At 36.3% G+C, this 14927-nt stretch overlaps 1 protein-coding gene across 4 annotated transcripts in view; it reads left to right on the plus strand.

Annotated features, from left to right (window-relative positions):
* Positions 1-14927, plus strand: part of LOC136034062 (titin-like) — a 148026-nt gene that overhangs the window by 96276 nt on the left and 36823 nt on the right. For all 4 annotated transcript variants that reach the window (XM_065715179.1, XM_065715180.1, XM_065715178.1 and 1 more), the window contains one exon: positions 7981-8376. In XM_065715179.1, coding sequence (XP_065571251.1) covers positions 7981-8376 — 396 coding nt within the window. The remainder of the gene's footprint in view (positions 1-7980; positions 8377-14927) is intronic.

The raw sequence follows: 14927 nt of genomic DNA on the forward strand, positions 1-14927 counted from the left end.
ACACTTTCACTTAATATGCTTAAATCATTAGCATAATCTTAAGTCCAGCAGAGTCTTTCCTCCCCATTTGATTCTGTGGTCTCCAATCGCCTTTCCTGTGCTCCTTAAGACGAAGTCCATCAAAAAGACCCATATAAAAGGGGATAATTCACTTTTCATCAACTTCAAACTACTCCTGCTTTCACCACTGATAGGTCTACGCATCATCTTAGCAATTCAAAGGATATTAACATTTTATTTACTCCATCGGTGAGGTCTGACTTTAATCCATTAACTGCTTGTCATATCGTTTTGAATAGCCTACCAGAGTCAGCTTAAGAATCTCACTCGTTTGGTATTTTCAAAAGAATTTAAAAAAATTGTTTAATTTCTTGATGTTTATGCTTAAATATATGTATATATATATATATATATATATATATATATATATATATATATATATATATATATATATATATATATATATATATATATATATATATATATATATATATATATATATATATATATATATATATATATATATATATATATATATACTAGCTGTTGGGGTGGCGCTTCGCCACCGCAATGCCACGAATGTATACATTCGTTTTTGAATTGGTCTTTTTTTTTAGTTTTTTACCTTTTTTTAGTTTTTTTTTTTTAGTTATGCCTCATGATTCTTATATTCCTTGTTTCCCGGTGTCCCGGTCGTCATTTGTGTCCCGGTGTCCCGGTCTGTATATACATTTGTTTTTGAATTGGTCTTTTTTTTAGTTTTTTACCTTTATTTTATTTTTTTTTTAGTTATACCTCATGATTCTAATGAGTGCCCTTGAGCTTTGTTGGCGGTGATTGCTAATCGAACATTCCATGTGTCCCCGTCGTCATTTACATATCCCCCTGTGCCCCCTGGCGTCCCCGTTGTAGTTGTGTCCCTGTGTCCCGATCGTCATTTATATTCCCTGTGTCCCGGTCGTCATTTGTGTCCCGGTCTGTATATACATTCGTTTTTGAATTGGTATATGATGAAATAAATTTTTGTGTTTTTTCCCTTTTGTCTTTGTAGTTTTTTTTGGTTTTTACCTTTTTTTTAGTTTTTTCCTTTTTCTTTTTAGTTTTTTTTTGTAGTTTTTACCTTTTTAGTTTTTTTTTATTTTTATTTTTTTTTTAGTTTTGTTTTTCTCCTTTATTTTTCAGTTTTTTCCTTTTTTTCCTTTTTTTTCTTTTTTAGTTTTTTTTTAGTTTTTTAGCTTTTTTAGTTTTTTTATTAGTTTTAGTTTTTTTTTTCTTTTTAGTTTTTTTTTGTAGTTTTTACCTTTTTTTAGTTTTTTTAGTTTTTTTTGGCTTGAATACATTCGTTTTTGAATTGGTATATGATGAAATAGTTCAAACGTCATATGCGGACAGACAGACAGACAGACATAACACGCAAACAACTTATTTTTATATATATAGATAGATATATATTTTTATTGTAGGGGGTGTTTGACCCTAGTCTGGGTTAGAAATGTTTGTTGTGAGGGGTATTGAGTTTGTTTAATATTTCTTGTGGCTTGGTTTCAAATATATATTTAGGATTTTCTTTAATTTATTAGAATGTCCTATATTTTTTTTGGGGGGGGGGGGAGGAGGTCTCTTAAAATCGCTTAGTGTTTGGATCCTTTAAATATTGTTTCTTTTTTCTGTGTGTGTTGAGTTCTAAAATGGTTAAAATGCATTATATCGAAAACGCTTTCTCTTTTTTTTTAGTATTTTTTTCATATTTGTTTCTCCCCTGTTTTCTTCCTGATCATAGAGCCGTACGGGGGAGTCTCGATTGAAGTGTTTTTGTTGTAAATTTATTGGTTGAATAAATTCATTGATTCATTCATTGTCTCCATCCTTGGAAACAGAATAATTAATAACTACGATTTTCGGGTTTAAAAGAATTAAAAGAAATACAACAGAGGGTTTGGAGACAGAATAATCTATCCCCATCCTTGAAATTAGAAGGATTTTTTCGTTTTACGGTGTATGACGAATTTATTGGAAGAGAATTCACGAATGGTTTGGAGATAGAATAATCTATCTCCATCCCTGGAGACAGAATAATAAGGAACTGCGATTCTTGGGTTTTACGGCGTATGATGAATTTGTTGGAAGAGAATCCACAGATGGTTTGGAGATGGAATAATCTATCTCCATCCTTGGATATAGAACGATTTGTTGGTTTTATAGTGCATGAAGAATTAATTGGAAGATATTCCACAGATGGTTTGGGGATAGAATAATCTATTTCCATCCTTGGAGATAGAATGGTTTTCTGGTTTTATAGGGTATAAAAATTAATTGGAAGACATTCCACAGATGGTTTGGAGATAGAATAATCCATCTCCATCCTTGGAAAAAGAATAATAAGTAACTATGATTTTAGTGTTTTCCGGCGTATGATGAATTTATTGGAAGAGAAACCACAGATGGTTTGGAGACAGAATAATCAATCTCCATCCTTGGAGACAGAATAATAAGCAACTATGATTTTGGGGTTTTAGAGTGCATGAAGAATTAATTGGAAGAGATTCTATAGATGGTTTGGAGATAGAGTAATCTACCTCCATCCTTGGAGAAAGAATAATAAGTAACTGTGATTTTGGAGTTTTACGGCGTATGACGAATTTATTGGAAGAGAAACCACAGATGGTTTGGAGACAGAATAATCTATCTCCATCCTTGGAGACAGAATAATAAGCAACTATGATTTTGGGGTTTTAGAGTGCATGAAGAATTAATTGGAAGAGATTTTACAGATGGTTTGGAGATAGAATAATTTATTTCCATCCTTGGAGATAGAACAATTTCTAGTTTTAAAGTGTATTAAGAATTAATTGGAAGAGATTCCACAGATGGTTTGGGGATAGAATAATCTATCTTCATCCTTAGAGACAGAATAATAAGCAACTATGATTTTTGGGTTTTACGGCGTATGACAAATTTGTTGGAAGAGGATCCACAGATGGTTTGGAGATAGAACAATCTTTCTTTATCCTTGGAGATAGAACAATTTTCTGGATTTGTAGTATATGAAGGATTAATTGGAAGAGAATCCGCAGATGGTTTGGAGATAGAATAATCTGATGGTTTGGAAATAGAATAAAATATCTCCATCCTTGGAGATAGAACAATTTTCAGGTTTTATAGTATATGAAGCGTTAAATGGAAGAGGTTCCGCAGATGGTTTGGGGATAGAATAATCTATTTCCATCCTTGGAGACAGAATAATAAGCAACTATGATTTTTGGGTTTTACGGCGTATGACAAATTTATTGGAAGAGGATCCACAGATGGTTTGAAGATAGAACAATCTATCTTCGTCCTTGGAGATAGAACAATTTTCTAAATTTGTAGTATATGAAGGATTAATTGGAAGAGAATCCGCAGATGGTTTGGAGATAGAATAATCTATCTCCGTCCTTGTAGAAAGAACAATAAGCAACTAGGATTGTGGGGTTTTACGGCGTATGACGAATTTATTGGAAGAGAATACACAGATGGTTTGGAGATAGAATAAAATATCTCCATCCTTGGAGGTAGAACAATTTTCTGGTTTTATAGTATATGAAGCGTTAAATGGAAGAGGTTCCGCTGATGGTTTGGAGATAGAATAATCTATCTCCATTCTTGGAGACAGAATAATTAGCAACTACGATTTTGGGGTTATACGGCGTATGACGAATTTATTGGAAGAGAATCCACATATGGTTTGGAGGTATAATGGACTGTCTCGATCCTTGGAGATGAGGGGTAAGAAACTCCGATCTTTGGTTTTGTGGCGTATGACGAATTTATTGGAAGAGAATCTACAGATGGCTTATCAAAGAAAGAAATGGTTCAAGGAGGTCAAGTAAATCAAGACCCGAGAAGTTGCTCGCTGTGTCAAAAGTCAGTGATAGGATTCATTAACAATTGAATGTTTGTCTGCATGTATGTTTCTTAAAGTTCAGTCTTCATTTTGATTTGCATATGAAAATGTGGCCCTTTTGAGTTGTTTTCGTTCTAATTCTTGAATTTGGATTTTATTTTCTGATAATTGAATGTTTGGCTTTGTTTGTTATCAAGGTTGGCTATTTGCGTTTCTTTATTTATTTATTTTTCGGATTCAAGAATACTTTGGTCTTTTTGTGTTTACACTGAATGAAATCCTTTAACCATTAAGGCTAGAGTGTTCTTATACAAATAACCATTGGAGACAGCTCTTGATCATGGAAGCTTAGAATACTGAAACAACCTTTTCATATATGCGTGCGTCATTTGCGTATATAATCGAATAAAACAGCTAAATTATTAAAAGTAGAAAAATGAATTTTTTTCCGAACAATATTGTAATCATAGCCATGGATTTTCGGTGATAAAGAAATAAAAATTTCTTAGAAGAGTAGTGTTAAGTGAGGACCTTAGACTCTATTTGCTAAGTAAATTAAAAAAAAAAAAAAGTAAAAGCAGGCTAAAAATAAAAAAAATTTAAAAAAAAAAAGTAAAAGTAAAAGCAGGCTTTTACTTAGCAGGCTAAGTAAAAAAAAGCCTGCTGGTGTGACTTTTTACTTGAAAATTTTTCCTTCAACGTGTGAAGGACACAAAAAACCAAAAGAGTAGTACTAAGGAGTTTCTTATTTTGTGCCCTTTCCAAACATTAGTTTTCATGACAATATCCCCCCCCCCTGATGGTTCCATATATAGCCATAGGATAGATAAAAACTAAAAGAAAATACTAAAAGAAAGAAATTTTTATTGATAACATGCGACATGTCCTATTAATCAGATTTTGATATTTCCTTCCATTGTTATTTGCGTATGAAACCATCTTAAGAAGTATGATAAATTTACTGGAAGAGGATCCTCAGATGGCTTGGAGATAGAATAATCTATTCTCATCCTTGGAGATAGAATAATAAGTAACTGCGGTTTGTTGGTTTTACGGGTATGATGAATTTATTGGAAGAGAATCCATTCTATTGAGAGTACTTCTTTTCAGTTTTGAAATTCATGACTCAGCTGAAAATGGAGGGGGGGAAAGGAGATTTGACTTGTCACGAGATTCAAAACACTGGAGAAATTTAATATTAGGGTTTTACATGGGACTTCAGGTATGGCTGGGATAAATTGTCAGAAAAATTACCAAAATATTTGGAAAGAGCATAAGATACGGAATCTAATGGTACTAATGTTTTTATTTTATAATGGGTCCTTCAGAAAAACTACTAGTGCAATATTGCCCTAGATTGTTTCAATTTTACCAATAATGCCTTGTATTTTTATGGCACTTGTGACATATAGCAATCGCAAATTCTGTCGGTCCCGGTTTTGCTACTTTAGGCACTTCCAGGTAAGCTAGGACGATGAAATTTGGCAAGCCGTATCAGGGACCGGACCAGATTAAATTAGAAATAGTAGTTTTCCCGATTTGACCATCTGGGGGGAGTGGGGGGCCGGTTAATTCGGAAGGAATAGAAAAAATGAAGTTTTTTTAACTTATGAGCGGATGATGGGATTCTGAAAATTCTGAAAAATTAGAAAAAATGACGTATTTTTAACCTACGAACGGGTGATCGGATCTCAATGAAATTTGATGTTTAGAAGAATATCGTGTCTTAGAGCTCTTATTTTAAATCCCGACCGGATCTGGTGACATTGGGGGAGATTTGGGAGGGGGAAACCTAAGACTTGGAAAACACTTAAGAGTGGAGGGATCGGGATGAAACTTGGTGGGAAAAATAAACACAAGTCCTAGATACATGATTGACATAAACGGAACGGATCCGCTCTCTTTGGGGTAGTTGGGGGGGGGGGGTATTTCTGAAAAATTAAAAAAATGAAGCATTTTTAACTTACGAACGGGTGATCAGATCTTAATTAAATTTGATATTTAGAAGGATATCGTGTCTCAGAGCTCTTATTTTAAATCCCGACCGGATCTGGTGACATTGGGGGGGAGTTGGGAGGGGGGAACCTAAAACTTGGAAAACACTTAGAGTGGAGGGATCGGGATGAAACTTGGTGGGATAGATAAGCACAAGTCCTAGATACATGATTGACATAACCGGAATGGATCCGCTCTCCTTTGGTTAGTTGGGGGGGGGGGGTTATTCCTGAAAAATTAGAAAAAATGAGGTATTTTTAACTTACGAACGGGTGATCAGGTCTCAATTAAATTTGATATTTAGAAGGATATCGTGTCTCAGAGCTCTTATTTTAAATCCCGACCGGATCTGGTGACATTGGGGGGGGGGGGGAAGTTGGGAGGGGGGAACCTAAAACTTGGAAAACACTTAGAGTGGAGGGATCGGGATGAAACTTGGTCGGAAAGATAAGCACAAGTCCTAGATACATGATCGACATAACCGGAACGGATCCGCTCTCCTTGGGGTAGTTGGGGGAGGGGTTAATTCTGAAAAATTAGAAAAAATGAGGTATTTTTAACTTACGAACGGGTGATCGGATCTCAATGAAATTTGATATTTAGAAGGATATTGTGTCTCAAAATTCTTATTTTAAATCTTGACCGGATCTGGTGACATTGGGGGAAGTTTGGGGTGGGGGAACCTGAAACCATGGAAAACGCTTAGATTGGAGGGATCGGGATGAAACTTGTTGGGAAAAATAAGCAGAAGTCTTACATACGTGATTTAAATAATTGGAACGGATCCGCTCTATTGGGGGGGGGGGCTAATTCTGAAAAATAAGAAAAAATTACGTATTTTTAACTTACGAAGGAGTGATCGGATCTTCATGAGACTTCATATTTAGAAGATCCTCGTAACTCAGATCACTTATTTTAAATCTCAACCGGATCAAGGATAATTGGTGGGGGGGCTGTTGGGGGGACCGGAAATCTTAGAAAATACTTAAAGCGGTGAGATCCGGATGAAACTGGAAGGGAAGAATAGAAACCTGTCTAGAATAGATATATTCTATATCTATATCAAGAATAGATACGTGGCTGACATAACCGGACCGGATCTGCTCTCTTTGGTAGAATTAGGGGGGGGGGGTAATTTTGAAAATTGAGGTATTTGTAACTTACGAAAGGGTGACCAGATCTTAATGAAATTTGATATTTAGAAGGATCTTGTGCTTTAAAGTTCTAATTTTAAATTACGACCAGATCCTGTGACATTGGGGGGAGTTGGAGGAGGGAACTGGAATTCTTGGAAAACGTGAAAATCGGTGTATTTTTATTTTATGAATAGATGATCAGATCTTAATGAAATTTGATTTTTAGAAGGAATCCATGTCTCAGAGCTCTTATTTCAAATCCCGACCAGATCTTTTGACATTGGGGGGAGTTGGAGGGGAAAATCTTGGGAAAACACTTGTAGTGGAGGAATCGGGATGAAGCTTGGTGGATAGAATAAACAAATGTCCTTGATACGTGATTGACAGAATCGTACTGGATTTGCTCTCTTTGGAGGAGTTGGGGGGAGGGGTTCAGTGATTTGGCGAGTTTGGTGCTTCTGGACGTGCTAGGACGGTGAAAATTGGTAGAAGTGTCAGGGAGCTGCGAAATTTGACGTGATAAAGTCGTTTTCCCAGATTCGACCACCTGGGGGGCTAAAGGGAGAGGAAAAATTAGAAAAAATTAGGTATTTATAACTTACGAGTGGGTGATCGGATTTTAATGAATTTTGATATTTAGAAGGACATCGTGACTCAGAGCTCTTATTTTAAATCCTGACCGGCATTAAGCCTCTTGTTTTCCTTTTTAAATCAATCTATTGATTCATAGAATTTTGTTAGAGCTCATATCATATGATCTCTTGGCTCTTAGCTCTTCTCTCCTCGTCACAAGTGCCATATGAGCTCTTAGCTCTTGTTTATTTTGTTCGCCTGTTTGAAGATTTTTAACTTAACCCCCCCCCCCCAGTAATGAGTTTCTGGATTTCAGTGATTTCGTTGAATTATCACTCTACTGTATAACTAGCAAGAACATTCTGTCGAGTTATTTATCATTCTTTATTACAGGTCATCCTTTGCCACACATCTCATGGAAGTTCAATGACAATGACCTTCTAAATTCAGATCATATTAAAATGTCTGTTGACGTAAACCGGGCTCGCTTGAGCTTTCTAGAGGTGCTACCGAAGGATGTGGGCATGTATAGCTGCATAGCCTCTAACAAATCAGGCAGAGCAGTGTCAACCGCTGAGCTTGCTATCAGGAAACCATTATTTCCTCCTGTTATTGGTAGGAGGCTACAAGCTAAAACTGTAAAGGAGGGGGAGAGGATACACTTGGAAATTGAAGTAACTGGCACTCCCAGACCTCAAGTAACCTGGTTTAAAGATGAGGAGCTTATTAACGACGCAAGGGCTGTTAAAAAAAGTGAAGGGGCTTGTTTTTCCCTAACAATACCAAAAGGTTAGTCTGTATTATTTACTTTTTTCACAGTTGCAAGAAAAATGAATGAAAAAATTAAGCGTATTCATAATTAAAGTAATATTTGGTTCACAATTTGAGTAAGGATGCAATTCAGGGCAAAGACCCTTTTGGTTTTAAAAACTATATATATATATATATATATATATATATATATATATATATATATATATATATATATATCTATATATTTATTTGTGAAATATATATATATATGTATTTCGCATTCTCTTTAAAGCCCCAAAAAAAAATTCAAATTTCCTTCCCTAGATTTCGGAAAGTTGTTTTTTTAATTAATAAAAAATGTATTCCTTGTCCCACCCCCCACCTACATTTTATTGTAGTGATATTCTCGAATTGAAGTTATAACTTGTTAAGCAATATGCTATACGGATGAAACTGACAATTTAAGCTATGCTTTATGAGAAATATGGATTCTATGAGTCAAAATGTATCATCTTGTTGTATTGTTTGCCTATAGTTGATCCATAAATTGTTTGGACCATTTTCTTCTTTATATTAATAAATCAATCCATTGCACATTTAAACATGTCATGTTGTCAGCCAGTAGGCTATGTGAAATATTGTTTGGAATATACATAATTTAAAGAATTAGATTTAGAATGAATTAAAATAATCAGTAAGCCTGAGATGTTAACTTGGTTACCTACGAAAACTGTATTAACCCTAATTCTGTTACAATACTGTTTTCAGAAGAATTTCTACTAAATATATCTTTTTGTACTTTTTTTTAACTCAGTTGGTTACTCCTAGGCTCCTTAATAAAATTGAATAAAACATAGTTTTTGTCACATGAAAACAAAGTGTGACGTTACATCATAAAGTGAACATATTTCCATGACAATTAGCAGGAGCGGGCTATATCCACAGCCCTCCTCCAACCGCACTCCTTCTATGTAAGTTTAATTTCTAGTTTACTGGAATTTGAGTCTTTTTGCTTCAACATTTGTGGTTTTCAGCAATAATGAGAATGGTTCAGCTTTTAATTAAAATGATTTGAAGGCCAATCGGTAAATCATACATTCCTAATTCTAAATAGAGAAACTGGCTATATGTGTCTGACATTGTAATATGTCTTCAGCATACAACGAGTTGAAATTTAGTTTTAAAAAGAGGGGATTGAGAGGAAAAGGTAACATCAAATCCTGACTGATCTCTTTTCAGTCTACGATTTTACATCGCTCTTTACTCTCATGTAAAAACCCTGCTTTTTTGTTTACTTCTTTTCCATTAAATTGTTTTTATTATTTGAGAACCATAAGCTTCACGGTGTCCATAATCACGGGTGGTAAGATAAGATAAAATATTTATTTCGAAAAAATCACTATCACAAGCCCTCAAAGGGCCGAATTCGGACTTCGGAGTCGACTAATAAAAAAAACAAAGCAAAAAACACAAAGCTAATAATAATAAATAATCGAATTATGAGTCAAAAAAATAAATAAAAAAATATATAAGTCAGAAAAAAAAGGAAAGGGGACAAAAAAAGCATAATAACACAGAAATGAACAAGAAATAAACATTATATATCTACAAATTAAAAGGGACACTAAAAAAAAGTCCAAAAACTCACAAAAAAAAGAACGAAGCATAAAACACACGAAAAACACATATGAATTAAAAGGGAAACTAAACCAAAACAGCGGGAGGCAAGCAAATTAGTGTAACGACCTAAAGCACCTCACAAAAAAAAGAAGGGGGGGGAGGAGAAACTAGTTGGCTATTTTATTTATTTTTTCTGTGATGAAGGGGACAAAGGTTTTTCATATCTGGAAGTAACGCAGCGAATGGGAGACAAAACTGGGATAGGCTCAGAAACAGCTCGGGGCTGTCGTAATCTGGATGGTGAGTGACGTTTGGGGAAAATACTTGCCGTCCGAGGGTTCGTTATTGCATTTTTTGAAAAACGGAGGCACAACGACGACCTCCTTCGCTCAAGGGTTTCCAAACTAGTTTTTTTAGGAGCAGAGAGTAAGGCACCTTGCCTTCTTTGAAAATTATTCGCAAGGCTCTTTTTTGGATTGACTCAATTTTATCTGATTCTTCACGGGAGATGCCAGGGTGCCAAACTGGACAAGCATATTCAAGATGCGGACGGACAAAAGACGTGTACAACCTTAAGGAGTGAGAAGGGGGGACGCTCTATTTATTTAGGAGCTTAAGGAGGGCGATAGATGCATTAGCTTTATGGATAATATCTTTAACGTGGATATCCCACTTTAAATTTGAAGAAATTGTGACTCCAAGTAATTTAACCGAGGATGCATAAATTTCAGGAGGGATAGGATTAAGAAAACAGGGCGAGGATTTGAGGAAACAAATCGGTATTGTCACGGACTTAGAGGGGTTTACGGTCATATCTAGGTCCAAAGCCTCACTTCCAAGTTCATTGAGAATACTCATAGGGTCACTTAGTAAATTTCTGAAGCAACTTTCAACAATCGTTAGGTCATCAAAAAATTTCGAACGGTCAGGAACTTCCTTCGCAAGGCTGTTAACCATGACTTAAAAAAGGAGGGGGCCTAGGAGAGTTCCTTGGGGTATGCCATTGTAGATTGGGAGAGGATTTGAGTAATGGTTCTGGTATTTAACCACCTGTGATCTATTTGTTAAAAAGGAGGCAACCAATTTTACCAGTAAGGGATCGATATTGAACTCGCTTTCTAGTTTCTCAATTAAAGTATTGTGGTTAACAAGGTCAAAGGCTTTCTGAAGGTCAATAGAAATTAAGTTTAGCCAGGAATTAGGTTTTTCGAGGATTTTCCCGATGTGGTCAATAAGAGAAACGAGGTAGTGGGAAGTAGAAGTTGATTTTAGGTTTCCAAATTGTTTCAGGTCAGTAAGAGGTAGGATTTTTTCCTTTAGCAAATCTGCAAGGAATCCTTCATACAATTTTGAAAAAATAGGAGTAAGCGTAATAGGTCGAACGCCATCAAAGCCAGGCTTTCCGTTTTTCTTTTTCAAAGGGGTAATAAAACCCTGTTTCCAAATTGTTGGAATTTGCCCAGACTTAGTAATTTCGTTAAACAGGACAGACAAGGGCTTAGACAGGAAGTCACCGAAGGCTCTAATAAGAGGAAATGGGATATCCAAAGGACAAACACTTGTCTTTCTTAGTTTATTAATTCTTCTTTCAATCTCAGACGGGGAAACAGTCGGGAAAAGAGGGGATGGGGCTCCTGTTGATAATTGGATTGGCAATGCTGGAAGGCTCTGGACAATGGAAGCGAGAAATTTATTTAGACTATTTGCAGTAACATCAGGGGGCTCTGGTAAGTTGAAATTAAGCTGGTCAAGACTCCTGCCAAATAGCTTTTTAACCTCGGAATACCAGTTTTTTGGCTTATTAGTGAACAATTCTTCGATCTTATTTTTGTAGTATGATCGTGCCAATTTACGAATTTCTCTTTTAATTGATTTTCTTAATATATTGGCTTGATCGAGTTTACCATTCTTAAACAGCTTCAATTTGGTTCTAATTAGTGTTTTTATTGTTTGATTAATAGAGGGTTTGTCACTTGAGCACCTTTTAAACCTTTTTTCTGGGAAACAAATTTGATATTTATCAATTAACTTTTTATGAAACGTGGCTGTTTTCTCATCAAGGTTTTGTAAGCTATAAATGTCGGACCAATCTTCAGTACTCAGCCACATACCAAAAGAAAGAAGACCAGAATTTTGAAGGGGGCGGTAAGTGCTATAAGTCTTTGAGAAAGTATGCTTAAAAGTTGAGGAGGGGGACAAAAGAATGGAAAGATGATAACTCCCACCTAATGGGGGCAAAGTTGAGGGAGGGGTGTAAAAATTATACATATTAGTTAAAATAACATCAAGAGAGGTATTTCCCCGAGTCGTCGGTGTTTTAACAATTTGCTTTACTTTAAGTGAAGCACAAAAGGAATCCATTTTAAGGTCGTTGGCATCGCCAACTAAAAAAAGGCCAGCATTGGGGTACTTAGAAATAACAAAATCAGCACTTGCCTGTAATTGCTGGATAAAATTACGTTTTGACTCGATATTTTGATTTGGGGAGTAATAGAAAACAGCTATTACAATAATACTAAATGGACGAGGGAGTACTTTTGGTCTAACACTTAGCCAGAGGATTTCATCATGCTCGGATAAGTTAGGGACTTGAATAACCTTTGGGTAAAGGTGACTCTTAGTAAAAAACAGAACTCCGCCACCTTTTTTCCCGAGTGGGTGGTCTGAAGGACGGAGTTTAATAAACTCTGAATAATTTGTCAGGTGTAGGGACCCTGGGTCATGGGATTGAACTTCAGTAACAGCTATAATATCTATCAAATGTGATTCTGAAACCACCTCGAGTTCAGTAAGCTTTTCAAAATTAAGACTTTCAGCATTAGTAACTAAAAGCTTAGGAAAAACAATCCGATTGGGGAATCGCGACAGGGAAACTTGATGGGTTTGAGAATTTCCTGGGGGGTAGGGTTTTAATTTAATTTTATTATGCTTTGGAGAAGAGGGGTAAGGGAAGGATTTGCTTTGGGGATTTGGATGTGGGGGGACGGGCAAGGATATGGACGAAGCACGAGGACTTATTACATGACAATTATTGGACGGAAAAAGTCTCAGACCTGAGTCAAGTTTACAGGGTAGGCACGAGGGATAAAACGAATGGGCTGGGGTTTCGTAAAGTGCTGGGAAAGGGGGGCTGGGTGGGAATAGTGATTCATGTCCGTCAAGAAATTGCTGGTTTGCGGCGGAGTAGGGAGGGTATGGGGCAGCATACTGTAAGGGGGAAGGAAATATGACTTCTGTATACGGAGAGGGAGAGGAGATAACAAGGGGTAAGGGGGGGGGGTATGTAATCGGGAAGGGTTTATTAATTGTTGATCTGAGAATGCAGGGGGATAAGAATGAAAGTTGACAGGAACCTGACCAAGGGGAGGAGGGGGTCGTGAGTGCCTTCGACGCTGCCCTAAAAAAGGTTGGGTTTTAAACCTACCCCCCGCGTCTGATGATACATGAGCAAAATTACACGACTTAAAATGCTTAGTAGATTTAGCAGGATTAAGGTGGCTTCTGGGCAGCCCAGTTTCGTGGAGCCTACTACGACCTTTAATTGGCGATTCAATATGAACTTTTGTACAGCCAAAGCACCTTCCACTTGAAAACTTTTTACAAATATCAACATGGGGGTATTTACACAGATTATTTGTACAACGGCTAAAAACAAAAAATTTACAAATGTGTAAATATTTACAATTATTAGAAATACATCTACTATCTAAGAAGTTAAAACACACATTAGGTTTATTACGCGTAAAATCGTTAAGCTCATTTTTTTGAATATTTGATTGCATTGTGTAAGAATTTCCGCTTGTCAGTTCAACTGCATTGTCACTTTTCAAAGATGTGTCGTTAAAACTGGATTTCAACAATAAATTATCTTCGGTTGAAGCGAGGTCAGTATGATTAGGTTGCGTAACCTTTTTAATCCCTTGAGAAAATTCTGACGAAGGAAGTTCACTAGCCCTTGCTTGATGAGCCGAAGAATTTTGGTAATGAATATTTGCGGAAGTATCAGCTAAATGAGGAATTCTGGGCTGTGTAGGGGAATTTAAAGTATGTAAAGCTTCAACAATTGCGAGCTGAAAACCGACTTTTAACAATTTGATTTCTTTGTCCTTGAAGAGATTACTATTCTGGCGCTCGTAAAGATCAGACAAGCTATCATAAAGAAATTCGAGATTAATAATCCGTTTCTTGAGATTGACGATTTCTGCATCTTTTTTTAGGCAATCTTCACAGGTATGGGGCTCAAACACACTAGCCTTTTTTGCATTGCACGTGACTTCATCTTTACTGGAGCAAGAAATTTGTGGGGTAATTTGGGGTTGATGGTAGGTGGTAATTTTTGCAGAATCAATCGATCCAGGGGAACTATTTTTATCATTATTCGAAACACGAGGTATGGATGGGGAATTAACAATACCAATTGGAATGATCACTTCCAGTTGATTATCCTTGGAATTAGTTGAATTTTCTTCAATAGAAATAAGGTGAGGCTTTTTAACCTCGGGTGGTTGGATCACTTCAGGTTGGTTATCGTTGGTAATAATCTCGTCATTTACGACCATTGTTGATCGGCACTGTACGCACAACCATTTAGGGTTTTTTAGGCGACTACTTTTTGTGATGCCAGCACAAGCTGGGTGCAACCATGCATTGCACTTAGAACACTGGAATGACCCAGTTCCACATTTTCTGTAGCAATCATTACAAGGATGGGACATTCTAGGTTAAGGAACAAAAACGAGACACAGACCTTGAATTGGAAACTATATCTTCAACTGAAACCTGGTTGCCTAAGCCAGGATTAGCCCCTCCCCCAAAATTCTTGCTCTTGATCCGCCTTTGCTTCAAATAATTGTACTAACTAAATCTCAGATTTCGCTCTTGGAAACTATTACACTGCTAAATGAACTTTCGATACTTTTAACCGAATGACTCTTGCATAGTTTTGGCGTGACAGTATGTTTGCCTTG

Source organism: Artemia franciscana, chromosome 12, assembly GCF_032884065.1.
Source record: "Artemia franciscana chromosome 12, ASM3288406v1, whole genome shotgun sequence".
Classification (NCBI taxonomy): domain Eukaryota; kingdom Metazoa; phylum Arthropoda; class Branchiopoda; order Anostraca; family Artemiidae; genus Artemia; species Artemia franciscana.